This window comes from Oryx dammah, unplaced genomic scaffold (assembly GCF_014754425.2).
Source record: "Oryx dammah isolate SB20612 unplaced genomic scaffold, SCBI_Odam_1.1 HiC_scaffold_13, whole genome shotgun sequence".
NCBI lineage: Eukaryota > Metazoa > Chordata > Mammalia > Artiodactyla > Bovidae > Oryx > Oryx dammah.
This window is the reverse complement of record NW_024070197.1, coordinates 11,648,597-11,666,765: the sequence shown is the minus strand read 5'-3', so window position 1 is coordinate 11,666,765 and position 18,169 is coordinate 11,648,597. Positions and strand designations below refer to the sequence as shown.

Sequence of the window (18,169 nt, the reverse complement as noted above, 5' to 3'; positions counted from 1 at the left end):
CAGTAAGTGTGTGGGGTGATGTCAGGATTGGTTTTTATCCCTGCTGTTTGTGCAAGACCAGTGGAACCATTTTCTGTGTAAAATGTTAGATCTGGAGCTGACTTAGGGTTCTGGTCACCAGCCATTTGAAGATAAGTATTCCTAGGAAGATAAATAAAAAAAGAACTACTCATGATCCAATTAGGGAATAAAACCAAAGATTTGAGACAAGAGTGCAGCCAGCTGAGAGGGTTCCAAGTAGGAGATGAAGAGAGATCCTTAGTAGGTGGAGTCAGAAGAGTGGTAGCAATTTTGTGGATTTCCTTGTTGGCCTTTGGATGGTGGTGATGATGATGTCTGCAGAGTTCCTGGGAATGAACGTACCACATATGACTCCTGATCCATAGATAGGGTAGGGGGAGCTTCCTGTGCAGATGGAGCACTGAGTTGGGAAGGGTCTTGGAAGGGAGTATGGAAGGAGGGCATGGCAACCCAGTCTAGTGTTCTTGCCAGGATAATCCCACAGACAGAGGAGCCTGGTAGGTTGTAGTCCATGCGGTGGCAAAGAATCAGACACCACTGAGCAACTGGGCACGCACGCATTCAGACACCCATGCAGAACTAAGATCTCACATGCCACGTGGTTAAGGCCAAAAAAATAAAAAAAATTAAAGTGTGGCAAATTGTGGCATCTCATCAAAATCATTGCTGAGCCCTGAGGGCGGTTGAAAGGTGGATAGACTATGAGATACTTAAGGGGTGGGGTGGCCCCCGTATCTGCAAAGCTGGGGGTAGCATGCCCATTAATGGGGATGGTCATTTTCCTCTGTGGGTTGAGGGGTGTTTATGGAGGCAGAGGAGAAGGTCTGCTGGGAGTCACCAGGGAGAAGGAATCTCAGGTTCAAATTCCTTTTATTTATTTATTTAAATATTTATTTGGCTGCATCAGGTCTTAGTTGTAGCATATGGGATCTACTTCCCTGATCAGGGATGGTACCCAGGCTCCCTGCATTGGGAGTACGGAGTCTTAGCCACTGGACTACCAGGGAAGTCCTTCAAATTCATTTTTTGTATTTTAAAGCTGGACAGGCTTAAGTCCAATGTCCCTTTTCTTTATAGTACCTGTAGGTGTCTCTCTCAAGATTAGGCTTAGTGGTTTCTGATGGCCCAATAGGATGGATTTTTACCTATTTATCTCCAGTTGTTTAAGTAGCAGGACCTTAAATTGGATTGTGTGGATTTTTTTTTTTTTTTGCATCTCATGTTGGACTCTCTTGGAGTTCTGTAACCAAGCTAACACGATATTTTTGATTGTCTTTAGTTTCTGACCCCAGGATGTTGACAAAAGTCGTGGCCAAGATAGACGCAGTGTGATTGTCAGGGATCAGGCCTGAATAGTCTTTCCATCTATTTCCTGGCCTGGCTCTATCATTGCAGATGGATTTGTCCCTTTGTTGTCTACCCTCCTGGATTTTAGACCAGTTAGTTTAAGCAGGATGGGGTCTAAGAGACATGACCCAAAAGTGTGGGCTTGGAATATGCCTCAGAGGTGCTCTGGTTTGTTTGGAGATCCTCACTGACTAGGGTTCATTCATTTAATCCTTTTCAAATTAAAGAGCTGCAACTCCCCAGCCGACCAGCAGATGGGCTAATTGAGATAAATTGGGAAGACATGGAGCCTAAGCTCTAGGTACTAGCCTAATTTGTTTGTTGCTAAGTCGTGTCTGACTCTTTTGTGACCCCATGGACTGTAGCCCGCCCGGTTCCTCTGTCCATATGATTTCCCAGGCAAGAATACTGGAGTGGGTTGCCATTTTCTCCTCCAGGGGATCTTCCCGACCCAGGGATCAAACCCACATTTCCTGCATTGCAGGCAGTTTTAAATTGGCTGCTGAATACCATCCTGGTTTTATGGGGCTCAGGAAAATATTTAAGTTTGTGTAACTTCAAGCGTGACCAAGGTGTATAGAGAACTTGGCTAAGCGCATGCTCTGATCGCTTGCCTTCAGCTCTAGGGCCAAAAGTCTGGGTGATAATGGGGAACTAGGGCACTGGAGGACAGGGGTCAAAGGACAGAGGTTCTCTCTGCCTACAACCTTCTGGGTGAAGGTGAGCCTCAAGTCAGCTTAGAAGAACTGCCCCCAAAGACACCCAAGCTCATTCTAGGCTGCCCCACCCTCTTGGGCTCTCCCATTCCAGCCCTCCCCACTCTGGGTCCTCACTAGCCAGGAAGAAGCCTGTCTCCCCGAATGGATGGTGAAGCCCCTGAAGGCAGGACCTGGGCTGGCTGGGTCACCACCGTGTCCCCAGCATCACCCCGCACAGTGTGACAAATGGATGAGCCAGCGAATGAGAGAAGTCATCACATCAACTTATAAGAAAATACCAACTACTGTGTATCGACTTTCTACCATAGACCAGATGTGCAGTTAGTAGCAATAACACCAAATTAAAAAATTAAACCATTAAGCCATGAGATTGAGTTTTTGAGTTTTTCTAAATCCTTCACCCCTCCGATCCTATTCCTTCTATCTCTCTTCCATTAATCTTCCCTCTCCTCTTTATGCTCTTTCATATCGTTTCCCTTTCTAGTCTTCCCTCCTGGCAGTGCTCCCTCCGTATATTTTTTTATCCGTTAGTTCTCCTTCCAAAACTCCTCTCCCTTCAGTGCCCCTCCCTCCATCCCTCCTCCATCCCATCTTTTTTCCAGATGAACTCCATCTTGGTGAGCGACAGACTCAATAATACGAGAGTGCGGTGTGGCCAAAGACCAAGGCCATAGGGCCAGAGATGAGTCCATTTTAATTGTTGGGGAATTAACTTTGGAAATAACCCCGGCCCCTGCCCCCGCCATGCCCCTCCCCCGGGGGCGTGTCCAACTTGGGCAGGAAACTGCTTTCCTTAGAACAGTTCATCACCGGTAAGGTGTGAAGCGCCGCTCTCCGAGCACGCAAGGACAGCATCACGAGGCAGCCAGAGTGGGAGCCCGAGATCTCAGAGGACACTGATGCGCTCAGCCAGCCCCTGCATCTCGTGGTCCGGGGGTGGGAGGGTCCCACCGAGCATCTTGTCGGCTGGCAGCCCCGGCCCGGGAAGTGGGTGCTCTGCCACAAACTGCTCCCAGCGCGTATCGTCACTCTCGTGCGTGATGTACCGCTCGCCCATCTTCCCTTCCAGTTCCCGGAGGTCCAGCCACGTCTGGTACTCCTGGGCCGGGGAGAACAGGGATTAGTTTCGGTACTCCTCCAAGGGCAGCCAATAGTTACAGAGCATCACCCCCATGGGATCTGCCCTGCCTGTGAGAAGCCGGATACCAAGGACGGTGAAGCCACACCCTTCACAACCTACCTAGCCAATTAGCTCCATCTCCTTCTACAGCCCAGCCAATGGGAGGCTCAGCCACATTCCCTGTCCACGGGAACTGTACCTACAACCTAAACTACCTTAGTATCCAATAAGAGATGTGGTTCCACGCCTTCCTCTATCCCAAAGAATGACTCAGCCCCTCCCACTTGGCTCTCAGCCCCGCCCATGAGTCACCTGTAACCAGGGGTGGCTGAGAGACTTGTCCACGCTGTAGCGCTTGCGCATCTTCACCTGCAGCAGGTTGTTGATGAGGTCGATGGCTGCACCGGAAGGAGAGAGACAGCTTAAATCCTGCAGGGTGAGGGGCCGCCCCTCCTTCAACAGGCACCCCACCCTACTCACCTGCCATGGGGGCCTTCCTTCAGTGCAGTAAGCCTCATCTGCACGAATCACTCTCCCACCTATTTCCTTATTAAACTACACATTTATCCCCATCCCTCACGTTGGATCCTACCACCCCCTCACCAAGTCTCATACCATGTTTCCCCATTCCTATGTCACCTTCATAGGTTTTGTCATACACAAGTTTGTACAGGTACATCTATACTATATTTCACTTAGTATTTTTCTTTAAGCCAACTCATTTACCCAAGATTGCTGGGATGTGGACAAAGCAAGATGGTTAAAAACAATATATTGTGTATAGTGTGCTGCCACTGTGTACAAGGAGAAATAAGAGAATGTATGTACCCATAACTGTTTGCATAAGTATATAGACTTGTAATAGACACTGCCTTTGGGAAGGATGTCAAAAGAATAAGAGGGAATTTTCATTTTAGACCCTTTTGTACATAGAAAAAATTTGAACCATGTACATAACCCTTGGAAAATAGGTAGAATTTGGTTTTAAATCAATTCACTTTTTCAACTCACTTTTTAAGGTGAAAATACACAAATATTATATATTTATATATGTAATTGTATAAATATGTACTTTATATAAAATATAGGATGCAGAATTATATAAAATGGAAACTTTCCATCACCCTGGTCAATAGAAATCCTAAGATCACTTGCCATGTCCACAAAAATAAAATGAAAAGAAAACGATGTTATGAGATGTTAATCAGGCACCAGTTTCCTGCAGAAGACCCAGAGTTGGAGGCTTGCTCTCTATGAAAACGGTTAGCGAGTGTCAGGCATTCAAGACAAGCTAGCACTTGTCCAAGGCTCCCTGCTTGATCGTGAGCCTTGAAAGACAAGACCCTACTATGTAAACTCCTGAGTATAGGCCTTGTTCTCACAGGCTCCCTTGCACACACCCATCCACACTCAAATTCACTCGCATACACCAGAGGACGCACTTTGACCGAGGGACTCCGGATCAGGTCCCAAAAGACAACCCCTTATACTGCTCCAGGACTCAAGTCAATCCGCCTCCTCACTGCTCAGTGTTCATCTTTCTTGGGCCACCAACACCTTTTCCTGCACTGAGTAACCCCCTTTGCCTGCCACATGAGGTCACATCCTCTATGCCCCTTCCCCTCCTCTTCACAGACCACTGGGCAACCTTCTTTCATGATCCCTTCTCTCCAACTGATTCCAGTGTTCCCAGAACCTAGGACAGTCAGTACTAGGCACAAAGTAGACACTCAACACATACTTGTTGAAGAAACTCCTATGGATGAGCTTGTTTTTTTTTTTATTTCTCTGCACCTTGTGTCTTTTGGAATCTCAGTTCCCTGACCAGGGATTGAACCCTGGCCATGGCAGTAAAAGCACTCAATCTTAATGACTAGACCACCACGGAACTCCCAAATGCTTGTTTTTTTAACTAACCTCCCTCCCACACTTCTGTCTTCCTGAGCTTCTGATTTCAGAACCTGCCCTTTGTTCTAACTCATTTAAGGCATCTTCACACACCCCAGTATCTTAGCCTCGCCCTTGGCTCACCCTCACACCTGGCTTTGCCCCAAAGCTGGGGGCCCTCAGGAGTTAAATTTCCCAGACCCGTCTCCAAGCCGGCAGGAGCATGACAAAGACCATCACCACCACCAGGCCACGATGCCAAAGCCCCTATATGCAGAGATCCCAATGTCCACCTCTGTCCTGCCCCCTAGCCCCAACCCTCATAGCCCCATGCTTCTCCCGACCTCCACCTGCTCCCAGATTCCAGGCCTGACTTTGGTTTCAGGATCAGTCCTTCCCTTAGAAGTCTGCAGAAACCCTCCATGGCCCTGCCCCTCCTCTAGTGAAAGTGTTAGTCACTCAGTCATGTCTGATTCTTTGTAACCCCATGGACTGTAGCCCATCCGCCAGGATCCTCTGTCCTTGGGATTTCCCAGGACAGAATACTGGAGTGGGTTGCCATTCCCTTCTCCAGGGGATCTTCCCAATCCAGGGATTGAAGCCAGGTCTTCCATATTGGAGGCAGATTCTTTACCACCTAAGCCACCAGGAAAGCCCCCCTTCCCCTTCTCTAGCTAAGCCCCTAAATCAGCTCCCTCCATCACTGGATCTAATCCCAGGGCCCAGGCCCATCTTCATCCCAGTCAAGGCCCCAGTACCCGGCAAATTAGCCAAGCCCTTGTTCCTCAATCCTGCCCCCCGGCCACTGCTTCTGCGGGGTTAATCCTTTTGGGGTCATAACCCCAAAGACTTCAGGCTCCAGCCAACACCTTGGGAAGACCTGTTCTTTCAATCCTGGCCATCCCAGCCCTTTGACTTTCTCGGGTCTAGTCCTTCTCCTGGTCTCGGCCCTAGACAAGCCAAGTATTAATAGCCTCCAAGGTGGCAAGTGTCTTAGTATTTCCAGGGCACTTCCTTTCCAACTCGCATAACCTAGTGGCCTGAGGCCTCGGACCCTAGTTCCACACACGTGCTGAGTCCCTCCCTTAAAGTTCCAGGTCTCAGTGCCTCCCTTAAAGTCTTCCGGGTGCTCTCGCCCCTTCGCTAGTCTCCACCTTCACGGCCACTAGCCTTCTCAGGGCGGCCCCGCCCATTATCCCCACCACGCCCCCACCGCGGGGCCCCACCCCTCGCCTGCATCCAGGAGTCAAGCTAGCCGCGCACCTCCGGCCGAGATGCAGCTCCAGGGGCAGGCCGGGTACATGAATGCAGCATTCTGGATCTGGTCTTTGATGTCCTCGTCCTCGTTGAAGGGGAACGTGCCGCTGAGGCTGACGTACATGATCACGCCCACCGACCACATGTCCAGCGAGCGGTTGTAGCCCTGGTTGAGCAGCACCTCCGGCGCCAGGTAGGCCGGCGTGCCCACCACCGAGCGCCGGAACGACTTCTCGCCGATGATGCGCGCGAAGCCGAAGTCGCACAGCTTCACCTGCAGAGGCGAGGGGTAGAGGGTCTCAGGGCGTATGGAGGTCGTGCCTTCCGCCTCTGCGCAAGCGTACCGCCACTACGGTATTCCAGACAAAATCGAACGCTGCTTCGAATCTAGGCTCCTCTGCTCACTAGCTAGCTGGGTGACCCTGGGCAGGGGGCTTCCTCTGTCTGGGCCTCCGTTTATTCATCTGTACGAGGAGGAAGATCGTACCAGCGCCTATCTCAAAGGGCTGTCGTGAGGATTATATGGGTTTCATCCATCTAAAGCTCACAGGACAATAAATGCGCGACCTGCAGTGAGGCTGCATAAAGGCTCCCTGCTGCCATCCCTCTGTCACGTCGAACAGGTCTCAACCTTCTTCTGCCTCTGTCTCCTCTTTTGTACCACGGCGATGCTAACAGTCCCTACCTTAAAGGGTAGCTGTGTGAATTGAAAGAGTAAATACATGGGAAAATGATAGGAGCAGCGGCGGGCGTAGAGAGAGCCTCGGGGATCTCAGCTGAGGGACAGTAGTTCTCGAAGCCCCGTTTTTGTCATCCGGGTTGAGAATGTTAACAGCAGCTGCCGATCAGGCTTCCCTGGGGATTAAAGGGCACCCAGCATGTAAACAGCTAAGCATGGAATCCATGGTAATAGGTGTGAACCTACCTTGCCCTTGTTGGAGGCAGTCTAGGGTCATGGATAGGCTTCAGAGCCAGCAAGTCTGGGTTCAAAGTCCTGTCTGCTGCCTACCAGTCCATAGGCAGCTGCCACCTCTATTTGTATACTGTCCCTCCCCTACTCAAAACCCTTCTCTGGCTCACTATTGCCCCCAAGCCTCTATTGCCTTCAAAAACAGCCACACCCCAACCCCTGATCCAGATCTCAATGTGACAGCCTTTTCCTAGGATCCTTTGCCTTTTAACAGACCTTATAATCTTTTACTTTTCTAAGGTCCACCCTTTTCTACCTATCTTATGATGGAATATTAAATGGCCATAAAAAGAAGTACTGACACATGCTGTAACATAAATGGACCTTGAAAACATTAAGGGAAAGAAGCCAGTCATCCTTGGTGCCATATTATTATTGTATATTCCATATATGTACACATGAAATACACAATATGGAATATACAATAATATAATATGTCATCCTTGGTGACTGGCTTCTTTTTCTTAATTGTTTTCAAGGTTCATTTATGTTACAGCATGTGTCAGTCATTTACTTCTTTTTATGGCCGTGTATAATGGGCTTCCCTGGTGGTTCAGATGGTAAAGAATCTGCCTGCAGTGCAGGAAACCCAGTTCAATCTCTGGGTCAGGAAGATCCCCTGGAGGAAGGCATGGCAACACACTCCAGTATTCTTGCCTGGAGAATCCCAGGGACAGAGGAACCTGGTGGGCTATAGCCCATGGGGTTGCAAAGAGTTGCACACAACTGAAGCTACTGAGCACACACACACACACACACACACACACATATATAGAGAAGTGTTTGTTTATTCCATTTACATAAAATGCTTGAACAGACAAATCCACATAAAGTAGATTAGTTGTTGTGGTTGGGGGGATGGTGCAATTGGAGGATGTTGGCTAGAAGTATGAGGTTTCTTTTGTGGTTATGAAAATGTTCCAAAATTGATCATGGTGATGGTTGCACAACTCTGAATACCCTAAAAGCCACTAAATTTTATCCTTTAAAGTGGTAAATTGTATAGTATGCACATTATATCTCAATAAAACTTTTTTTTTTTTTTAAGTACACTACAGGGCCTTTGCATAGGCTGCTCCCACTGACTAGAACACTTGTCCCCTCCCCCCAAAAAACCTACTCTTTCTTCAGATAAATTTTCTCTGACCTTCCACTGGGCTATACAGTTTGAGCTCATAGAACTGTGTCACAGAACTCATCACAGATATAATTACATTCTTGCGACAATTTGACCAATATTTCATCTTCCCTCTTTGAGCTTTGCTGTCCAGTATGGTGGCCACTTGTGGCTGCAGAGCACCTGAATGTGGCAAGTGCAACTGAGAAACTATTTTTTATTTAATTTTAATTAATTTATATATATATATATATTTTTAATTTTAATTAATTTATATTTTAAAGGGGGTCCTAGATTTTTTTTTCCTAGATTTTTTTATTGGATAGTTTTTAAATAAGCTTGGAACAACTTGGGTGTGTCAACCTACTTTCCCAACTGTTAACTTTCTGAGATCTAAGTGCAAAATCAAGTATTTCTCATAGAAATTTATTACCCAAATTGAGATTTACTTTAAGAGTAAAATACACACCAGATTTGGAAGACTTAGTAGGAAAAGAAAGAATATTTCATTAATAATGTTTATGTGGTTGAGTACATGTTGAAATGGTAATATTTAGATATACTAGAATAAAGTATATTAGCAAAATTAATTTCACCAGTGTCTCTTCAGTTTTTAAAATGTGGCTTACTAGAAAATGTAAAATTATAGATGGGGTTCACATTATATTTCTTTTTTATTAATTTATCTTTATTTATAAATTAAATAAAATTTAATTTATATGGGATCTCTGGGTGTGACCTGTGAACTATTAGTTGCATCATGTGGGATCTAGTTTCCTGATCAGGGATTGAATCCCGGCCCCCTGCATTGGGAGCACAGAGTCTGAGCCACTGAACCACCAGGGAAGTAAGTCTCAGTACATTATATTTCTAGTGGATATTACTGCTGTAAGTTAGAGTTTCTCATACCCTGCACTACTGACATTAGGGAAAGATAATCTTGTATTTTGGGGCTATCCTGTGCCCTGTCAGATGCTTAGCAATCCCTCCATGCCAGTAGTAACGCTCCCCCTCAAACAGCTCGTGACAACCAAAAATGTCTCCAGTGTTGTCAAATATCCCCTGGGGTGCGAAGTCAGCCCCAGCTGTAAACCAGTGGGCATGGAGATGGGGATGTCTCTACTTACTACAGTTCCTAATGCTCCAGCATGCAGCTTGGCACATAGTAGGCACACAATAATTTTTAGTTGATGACTAAAATGAACTTTTAAAAATGAAATGAAATAATCACAAAAGAGAGGTAAGGAAGCAAAAATTTCACAGGGATGTGGAAAGGCTAAATGAGAACCTATAGCTAAAGGCCCTTAACCACAGTGGGCACCCAATCAACTGTAGCTGTTATAATCATCACCCTTGCTCAATCTGGCTTTGCCCCAAGGGGATTCTCATCTAACCAGTCAGAGGCTCATCAAAATTGTTTTCCTGGGACCTCCCTGGTGGACCAGTAGCTAAGAGGCTATGTTCCCAATGCAGGGGGCCTGGGTTTGATCCCTGGTCAGGGAACTAGATCCCACATGCTGCAACTAAAAAAGAAGGGAAGGGAAGATTGAAGATCCCACGTGTGGCAACTAAAGACCAGGAGCAGCCAAATAAATAAATAAATATTAAAAACAAACAAAGAAGAACACCAAAAAACTGTTTTCCTAAGAGACCCACAGAGGAAATTACCAGTCGCTCCCCTCCAATATCTGTTCTCTGCTTCTCCCCTTAATAAAAATTCTGGATTTTTAATGAGCCACACGGCCGCTCAGAATGAAAACTACATTTCCCAGCGGCCTTTGAAGCTCCACGTGATCACATCCTGGCCAATGGAATGTGAGGCGTGGGCCGTGCGCGTTCGTAGTATTACCTTAGGGAAGGAAAGGGGTGCATCCATTTCTTCTACCCCGTTTCTTTCCTCCCCCACATTATCCTTTTACATTTGGGAGGCGGGGCAGCAGCGGCACAACATGGACCACGAAGAGCAGGCAACGCCATAGAGAGGCCAGAACAAGACAGCCGGAGCTGTGGTCCCAACACCATTGCAGTGCTTTTTCACCCTCAAAATGATTATGCTGGTCCCTCCATGAGTGAGAAGCAAGCCTCTGTCTCGCTTAAGCCATTATCTTGGGTCTCTGTGGCTGATTAATTATCTTGATTAACACAGTCCCCAGGCACCGTTAGTGTTAGATGGACTTCCCCAAATAAAGAGGGGACATTTCTGACCTGAGGAAATGGGTCGGCTGATGACAGCAACACGTTTTCTGGTTTCAAGTCACAGTGGACGATATTCTTGAAGTGAAGGTGTCTCAAAGCCACCAGGATCTGAGGGGAGGAGATGGCACCAGTTAAAAAGTTACAAAAGTCCCTACTGTGAGATTCTGCCTTCAGCAGCCAGCCCTCCAAACCCCATCCATGCCATCACCACCCCACCAACTCTACCCCCCGCCCTGGACCAGGGAAGGCATTGGAGCACCAAAGAAGAAGCTCAGAACCCCAGAACCATTTCAGTCAAAGATAGAAGGTGGACATATAATTCTAGGGAGATTGAACTGGAGCAGGGGTTTTGGGAAGATCCTGACATCCTCTGACATGCAGATCCTGCTGAAAAAGAGCTATGATTAATGCAGTGGTTTCAAGGAGGTGCTATTGTGTGAGTCAATTTTTAAAAAAATATTTTTCATGGAAAAAACCTGAAATACTGAACAATTACAAACAATACCAATATGACATAAATCAAACGTAACACCCTTAAGAGGTGGGGTGTTATGTAGGTGTTAGGTGGGTTTGAGAGCCAGCCTTATCAAGGTAGCAACCTGGCTCCACACTTACTAGCCTGATGCCTACAGCAAGTCACTTTACCTCTCTGGGTCTCAGTGTTCTCACCTGTTAAATGGGGGTAATAATAGAACCCATCCTCATGGGTTGCTGTGAGCTTTAAGTGAGCTGAGTGAGGTATATAAAATGCTTAGGGCAGTGTCTGGCACACAGCAAGGACTCCATGTGAGCTATTATTATTGTTGTTGTTTTGGTTATTATTCTTGTGATGGCCTGTTAGTGGACACCTTCCTGTGAGTGTTTCAAATAAAACTTTTCCTGCTGTAGCTGTTAATTTAAGAATATTCTATGATGGCAAGGTGAGCTGACTTAAACAAACAAACAAACAAACAAAAAACTGTTGGTCTCCCCTAGTGGCTTAGTGGTAAAGAATCTATATGCTAATGCAGGAGACATGGATTAACTCTCTGATCTGGGAAGATCCCACATGCTGCAGAGCAACTGACCCTGTGATCCCCAACTATTGAACCTGGTCTCTAGAGCCCAGGAGCTGCAATATTGAAGCCCTTGAACCCAAGAGCCTGCGCTTTACAAAAAGAGAAGCCACTGCAATGAGAAGGCCACACGCTACAACTAGAGTAGCCACTGCTCGCCACAACTAGAGAAAAGCCCAGGCTGCAATGAAGATCCACACAGCCTACAATAAATAAATGAAAAAAAAAAAAGTTACCATTTTTAATTACTTATCTATGGAAGCCATGATTTTCCTGATTCTCTATAACGCAAACAAAATGTCAAATTGTCAAACGTGTGACATAAGCATGAAGCTGTAATTTATATCTTAGAACTGAAATATTTGGACTTTTTCGTTGTTTTCACTGGATGATTTTTGAGTATGGAAATGCTATTTGAAAGCTCTGCTGAGGTCCAAGTTCCTCACTCTACAGACAGAGAGACTGGAGGTCCAAAGCTATATATGGACATCCTCTCCTACAGAGCTTCAATGTACTGATTTTCCCAACCCCTAGTAAATATGGTGAACAAAGAGGGTAGATGGGAAGCTGGATAGACCCAGGTTCAAACCTTGGCCAGACTGCTACCTGGGAGTGTGACTTTATACCTGTATGACCTTGGGCGAGACCTAGGAAACCCCTCAACCTCAGTTTCCTCGTCTGTAAAATGGAGATTATAGTAATACCTACCTCAAAGATGGTTGTGAAGTTTATAAGTTCATGAGGTATAGGGCTTAGCCTAGGACTTGGGGTGGGGCAGGCAAGAGGCAAAAAGCAAAAATCTGCAGAGAGAGAGAGAGAGAGCACAGACAAAAAGAGAGAACAAGATGAAAGACCAGAATGAAAGAGAAACATCCTCAGTTGCTGAAGGCAGGCAGTTTTCTCTCCCCACCTGAAGTCCAGATGGGCCTCCCTTGGTGAGTTTCTATCCCCACCCCACAAGCCAGACTGACAAAGGCAGACAGCTTGGGAGAGCAAGGGTGCTGGGCCTGGAGAAAGGAAGCCAGCACAGGAGACTTTTCAACCAACAGAGAACATGTCCCAGAATCAAATGTGGGGCCAGCCAGGTGGGAAGATCTTTCCAAGAAGGCTGTGAAACCCCCAAAATGAAAGTAAACACCACAAACAAAATGAAGAGGAGAAGAAATACTGGGATAAAAGATGGGAACAACACAAGCAACAAAGATCCAGGGTCCTTCATACACAAAGAGCTCTTTACAATTCAATAAGAATAATACAACTGAAAAACATGGCCAAAGAGCACATAAAGCACAGATCAATAAACGTGTGAAAATATGCTCAACCTCACTTGTAATTTTTAAACCACTAAGTGAAGCCATATGAAGTATTATTTTTCCACCTTTAAGACTAGCGATTATATCAGGAATTTCCTGGCAGTCCAGTGGCTAGGACTCAGCACTTTCATTGCCATGGCCCACGTTCAACCCCTGGTCGGGAACTAAAATCCCTCAAGCCATGTGGCTTGTGGGGGAAAGAAAGGACTGGTGAATATATTATCCAGAGTAAGGACTGAGAAAATAGACACCCTCAAACTCTGTTGGTGAGAATAAAGATTGAAAGAGATTTTAGAGAATAACTGGGCAACACCTTTCAAAAAAATTTTAAGCACATTTCCTTAGGCTCGGGAGTCTACTATTTGAAACATGTTCTATTGAAATCCTCCCACCAGAGCCTGTCGATGTTTGTAGACAAATGTTCACAGGCTGTTGTTTGCAGTAGTGGGATAGTGAAACCAACTACATGCTCAGCAACTGGAGAATTTAGTGATATTGTCATGGGATACAATTAAGAAAAAGCGACAGTTCTGCTAACTACATACTGAAATAGAACGGTCTTTCAGAAGCACTATTAAAGTGAAGAAAGTAAGAAGCAGAACAACAGTGTTATATGTGATGTGAAATCAATTTAAAGGTATGTACGCACACACACAGACAAATAACACAAATTAGTTTGACTTTTAGAGAAGGGAATGGCAACCCACTCCAGTATTCTTGCCTGGAGAATTCCATGGACAGAGGAGCCTGGCGGGCTACAGTCCATGGGGTTGCAAAGAGTTAGACATGACTGAGCGACTAAGACACTGTTTGACTTTACTCAGTAACAGCATGCTTCCAGGTTTAAATCCCACCAGCTGTGTGACCCTGGGTGAGTTACTTAAAGTCTCTGAGCCACAGTAAAATGGGAGTAGTAATAACCACTACCACATGGGTTGCTAGGAAGATTACATGAACTAAAACAGTGGCTGGCATGCAGTAAGGGCTCAGTAAAGGTTAGTGACCATATTGTTTATCATTCTCATTATCAGCACCCCCATCTCAGCCCTACCCACTCTGGGTGATCACTGTGCAGACCCAGGGCTATCGAGGTCACTGCTGCGTCCTCACACTGCCCAACATGGGGCCAGACAGTGTTTGCTGAACCATTTAATAAATGAATGAATGAGCTCCCCAGAGAAAGGCTTCTCTCTTGTTCCCTTTTTCTTCGTGAAGTCAGGCCCAGCGAGCCTGACTCATTATATAAAATAATAAAAGAAAAAAATAATAGTTATTTTCTATAATATTATTATAACTGCTCTATTATTTTCAACTTATCTTATTATGTATCTGTAGTTATTACTCTATTACTGTTATTCTACTAACTGGTCTATCATATTATAATTTTTAAAGTATCATTCTAATACTTTTTCTGATCACTATTACTCTATTACTACATTTTCTCTTATCTGCGATTACGATTCTCACCCAGTGTCTGCCTGCCCTTCAGGGCACGCAGCACAGGTGTGTCTTGCAGGACAGGTGGGGAGCCAGGCTGGGGAGGCGGGCGGTGGGCGGGGCGTGCGCGCACCTGGGTGATGAGGAACTTGGTGAGGCGCTCAGGCAGCCGGCCCTTCTCGCTGGAAAGGATCATCTCCAGCATGTCCCCGTGCAGCTTCTCCATCACCACGAACACCTTCTCTGGGGTCTCGAACATACATTCCAGATTGACAATCCCTGGGTGCCGCAGGCTCTGGGGTGGGTGAGGTGGTGTGCGGAGGAGGGGGGGTCAGGATCCAGGTCGCCCATGAGTTTGGGACCCCAGAGGACAAGCCACAGGAGCGGGCGGACAACAAATAAGAGGATGTCCCTGGAGGGCCGTTCCCCCCGGGGGTGGCAGTGGGGGAGGGGAAAGGGTGTCCAGAGCCCCAGAGAGGACCACCCCTTCCGCACCACCAGCTGTCCAGAAGGATCTTTACATCATGAAATTGTGGTGAAGGCCCAAGGTTGAGGGAGCAAGAGGGAAGGGAGCCTGAAGAAATGGAAAGAAGCTTTGCACATCTGTATCTTTTATATCCCCGCCCTCCTGGCTCTTCCCCAACCCTTGCCTAGCTGTACCCCATCTGTTCACACAGGTCCCCACCCAGCCTCCTCCCAGGGCCCCAGGCACCAGCCCCACAAACCTTCCGCCTCCCCTCCAATAGCAGCCAGTGGGATCTTTCTAAAGTTCACACATCTGACTCTGTCCCCCTCTTTGCTCAAAATCTTTCCATGGCTCCCTAGTACTCTCAGGAGAAAGCCCATAGGGTGGGACCCCACCCTGTTCCCTAGCCTCACCACCTACCACCTTGCTTCACATAAACCATCTAGTAACCCTGAACCCCTTCAAGTTCCTAGAAGATTTTGTGTTCCCTCAACTCTGGACCTTTGCACAGGCTGGTCCCTCTGCTCAGAATACGTGCGCCCCCCCTTCAGTCTCAACATGCATACCGCCTCCTCTAGGAAGCCTTCCCTGACCACCCCCAGACTGGAGGAAGTGGGAAGGGAAAGTCCTTGCAGGGTGGGGATGGGGGCAGAGCGGGAACACAGACTCCAGGGCTCACCTGCAGAATGGCCACTTCATTCCGGAGCTGGCTCTCCTGCTTGGTGGGGAAACGCAGTTTGTCGATGACCTTTACTGCCACATCCCGGCCTGTCTTCCGGTGCTTCCCTGGGCAGAGGGTAGGGGAGGTGGGGGATGAGAGGAGCAAGACCTTCCAGTCCTGGCAAGAGGAACACCCCACTAGAGACACACAGCTAGAGTTGGGCAGAAGTGGATGAAAGGCCACCAAGGGGCCTCTGAGGGGCCCCCAGGAGTGATGTCAAGGGTGGGGGGCCCTAGGAATAAAGGTAGAATGAAGGAAGGTAAAGTCAGAGCTCTGAGGCGCTATAACATAAGAAACTAGATTTGTAACCAATCAGAATCCAGCATCTAGCTCTGTGGCCAATCAGGGCAGAGTTTACCTTCCCTATTAATAACGGGAGAAAGTCACTGGCCTTTCCGAGTGGGAAAACGTGAGCCTGCAACCATCTGCCCCCAGGATCCAGCTTTCTTAATCAACTAGAAAAGGAGATGAGCATGTGGCCAATCAGAAGGGGAGGTCTGGGGACTTCCCTGGTGTTCCTGTGGCTAAGACTCTGAGCTCCCAATGCAGGGGCCCAGGTTCAATTCCTGGTCAGGGAACTAGATCCCACATGCCACAGTGAAGATCGAAGATCCTGTGTGCCATAACCCAGGGAAGCCAAATAAATAAATAATTTTTAAAATCTGGGGCCCAGAAACCCCCAAGACGCCTTTCTAGGTCAGCTCTTGAAACATCCTTACCGCCGTAGACCACTCCAAACTGGCCGGAGCCGAGGACCTCATCTGGGAAGATCTGGTAGACAGTGGCGATGTCCTACAGGGTGGGGAGAGGGAGAGTCAGAGGTGCACATGGAGATGGGGGTGGTCAAGGAAGCTGGGAGGGTGGGAGAGCTGGGAAGTGGTTTGGGGGCGGGGGGCGGGCACATCCTTGGGTGTGGGTGGGGTCTTACCACATTCTCTTGAATCTGGCTGTTAGACACAGAGATGCTCAGAGAAGCTTGTCCTGGGGAGAGGGGGAAGGCGGACGTGAGGAGACCCCAGGCTCAAGATCACCCATAACTCCACCCTCTGGGGCTAGTAGTTAGACTAGACTCATTCACTAAGAACCTCAGTTTTCTCATCCCGGAGAACGGGAATAATAAAAGGACCTCCCTACTAGGGCCAGTGAGAGGAGGAAATGAGAGGCGCTCAAAATATGTTGTCATGAAGCAGTTCACCGAGCATTTCATTCTGTGATCCCAGCACCAAGGGAGGCGTGATGATCCCATTTTACTGAGGAGGAAACTGGGGCTCAGTAGGAAACTGACTCAGGCTTCTTCTCCTGAATTTACGCCACCTCCAACCCAACCAGGGCCAGACATTTCCAAAGTCCTGACCCTTCTGCCATTTGAACATCTGTCCCCTCCCTGAGGCATATTCAGTCCTTGCCCCTTAGCCTCCTTCCTGGTCTCCTTGTCCTGTCTCCATCTCTCCTATTCCCCCTCCATAGGGGAGTCAGAGGGATCTTGCCAAAGCACAAGCCTAACTCTGTCCTTCCCCTGCTCAAAACCCTGCCATGGGGACTTCTCTGGTGGTCCAGTAGCTAAGACTCCACACTCCCAATGCAGGGGGCTGGGTTCAATCCCAGGTCAGGGAACTAGATCCCACAGGCTGCAACTAAGAGTTCCCATGCCCCAACTAAAGCTCTTGTGTGCTGCAACTAAGACCTGGCACAGCCAAATAAATAAATATTTTTTTAATTAAAAAAAATTCTGCTATGGCTCCTCAGTGTCCTGAGGGGGAAGGCCAAGTCCCTTAAATAGCCTAACAGGAAGTGTCTGGTCCCTCTGCCTCTTTGACTTCATCCTCTCCCTTGCTGTTGTGCGTTCCTGACACTCAGGCTTCCTCGCCAGGCCTCCCATACATCAGTCTCTCCTATCTCCAGTCCTTTGCACTTGCTCTTCCCTCTGCCAGGAACGTTCTTCCCCTCACTCTGGACTTAATTAAATCCTCCTCGTCTCCCAGTCTCAGCTCACATGTCACCCTGGAACCACATCGGATACCTCTGGCACACATTCTACACCCCACTTGTCATTCTCCCAGGAAGATCTGATGAACATCTTTCAGTTACCCTGGACTATGAGCTCCATAACATAGTAAACCAGGACTCTGATCATCCTTTGCCTCTGCCTGAAATGATTTCCCATTTCCTTTCTCTTTGTTTCACCCCTCCTCGACTTCCAGGTCTTAGCCTGGATGTTGCCTCCTCCAGGAAGCCCTCCTGGACACTCAGCCTGGGTTAGTCACCCCACTCTGAGCTCCCACAGCCCTCTTGCTCCCTTGTCCCAACCCTGCCTACTGTGAGTCATCAGTGTCTGGGGACAGGTCTGTCTTCCTTCTGGGACTGAGTCCCAGAAAAGCAGGTCCTGGGCTGTTTTGGTCACAGCTGGCCCCACAGCACTGTCTGGCACAGGCCAGGCACAAAGGAGCATGAATTAAAAAGTCTGAACTCACAACCTGAAGGAGTCATTACTCACCCTGGGACAAGACTCAGAAAGAGAAAGTGACATGTGAGGTCTGGGGCTT

General features: G+C 47.6%; 1 protein-coding gene across 1 annotated transcript in view; it reads right to left on the bottom strand.

Moving 5' to 3' along the window:
- Positions 1 to 2,735: 2,735 nt before the first annotated feature.
- Positions 2,736 to 18,169, bottom strand: part of PRKD2 (protein kinase D2) — a 32,209-nt gene continuing 16,775 nt past the window's right edge. Inside the window, exons 11-18 of the mRNA XM_040252461.1 lie at positions 16,555 to 16,607; positions 16,346 to 16,418; positions 15,585 to 15,691; positions 14,573 to 14,734; positions 10,644 to 10,742; positions 6,358 to 6,625; positions 3,520 to 3,605; positions 2,736 to 3,186 (exon numbers count right to left, since the gene is read on the bottom strand). Coding sequence (XP_040108395.1) covers positions 2,974 to 3,186; positions 3,520 to 3,605; positions 6,358 to 6,625; positions 10,644 to 10,742; positions 14,573 to 14,734; positions 15,585 to 15,691; positions 16,346 to 16,418; positions 16,555 to 16,607 — 1,061 coding nt within the window. The 3' untranslated portion in view covers positions 2,736 to 2,973. The remainder of the gene's footprint in view (positions 3,187 to 3,519; positions 3,606 to 6,357; positions 6,626 to 10,643; positions 10,743 to 14,572; positions 14,735 to 15,584; positions 15,692 to 16,345; positions 16,419 to 16,554; positions 16,608 to 18,169) is intronic.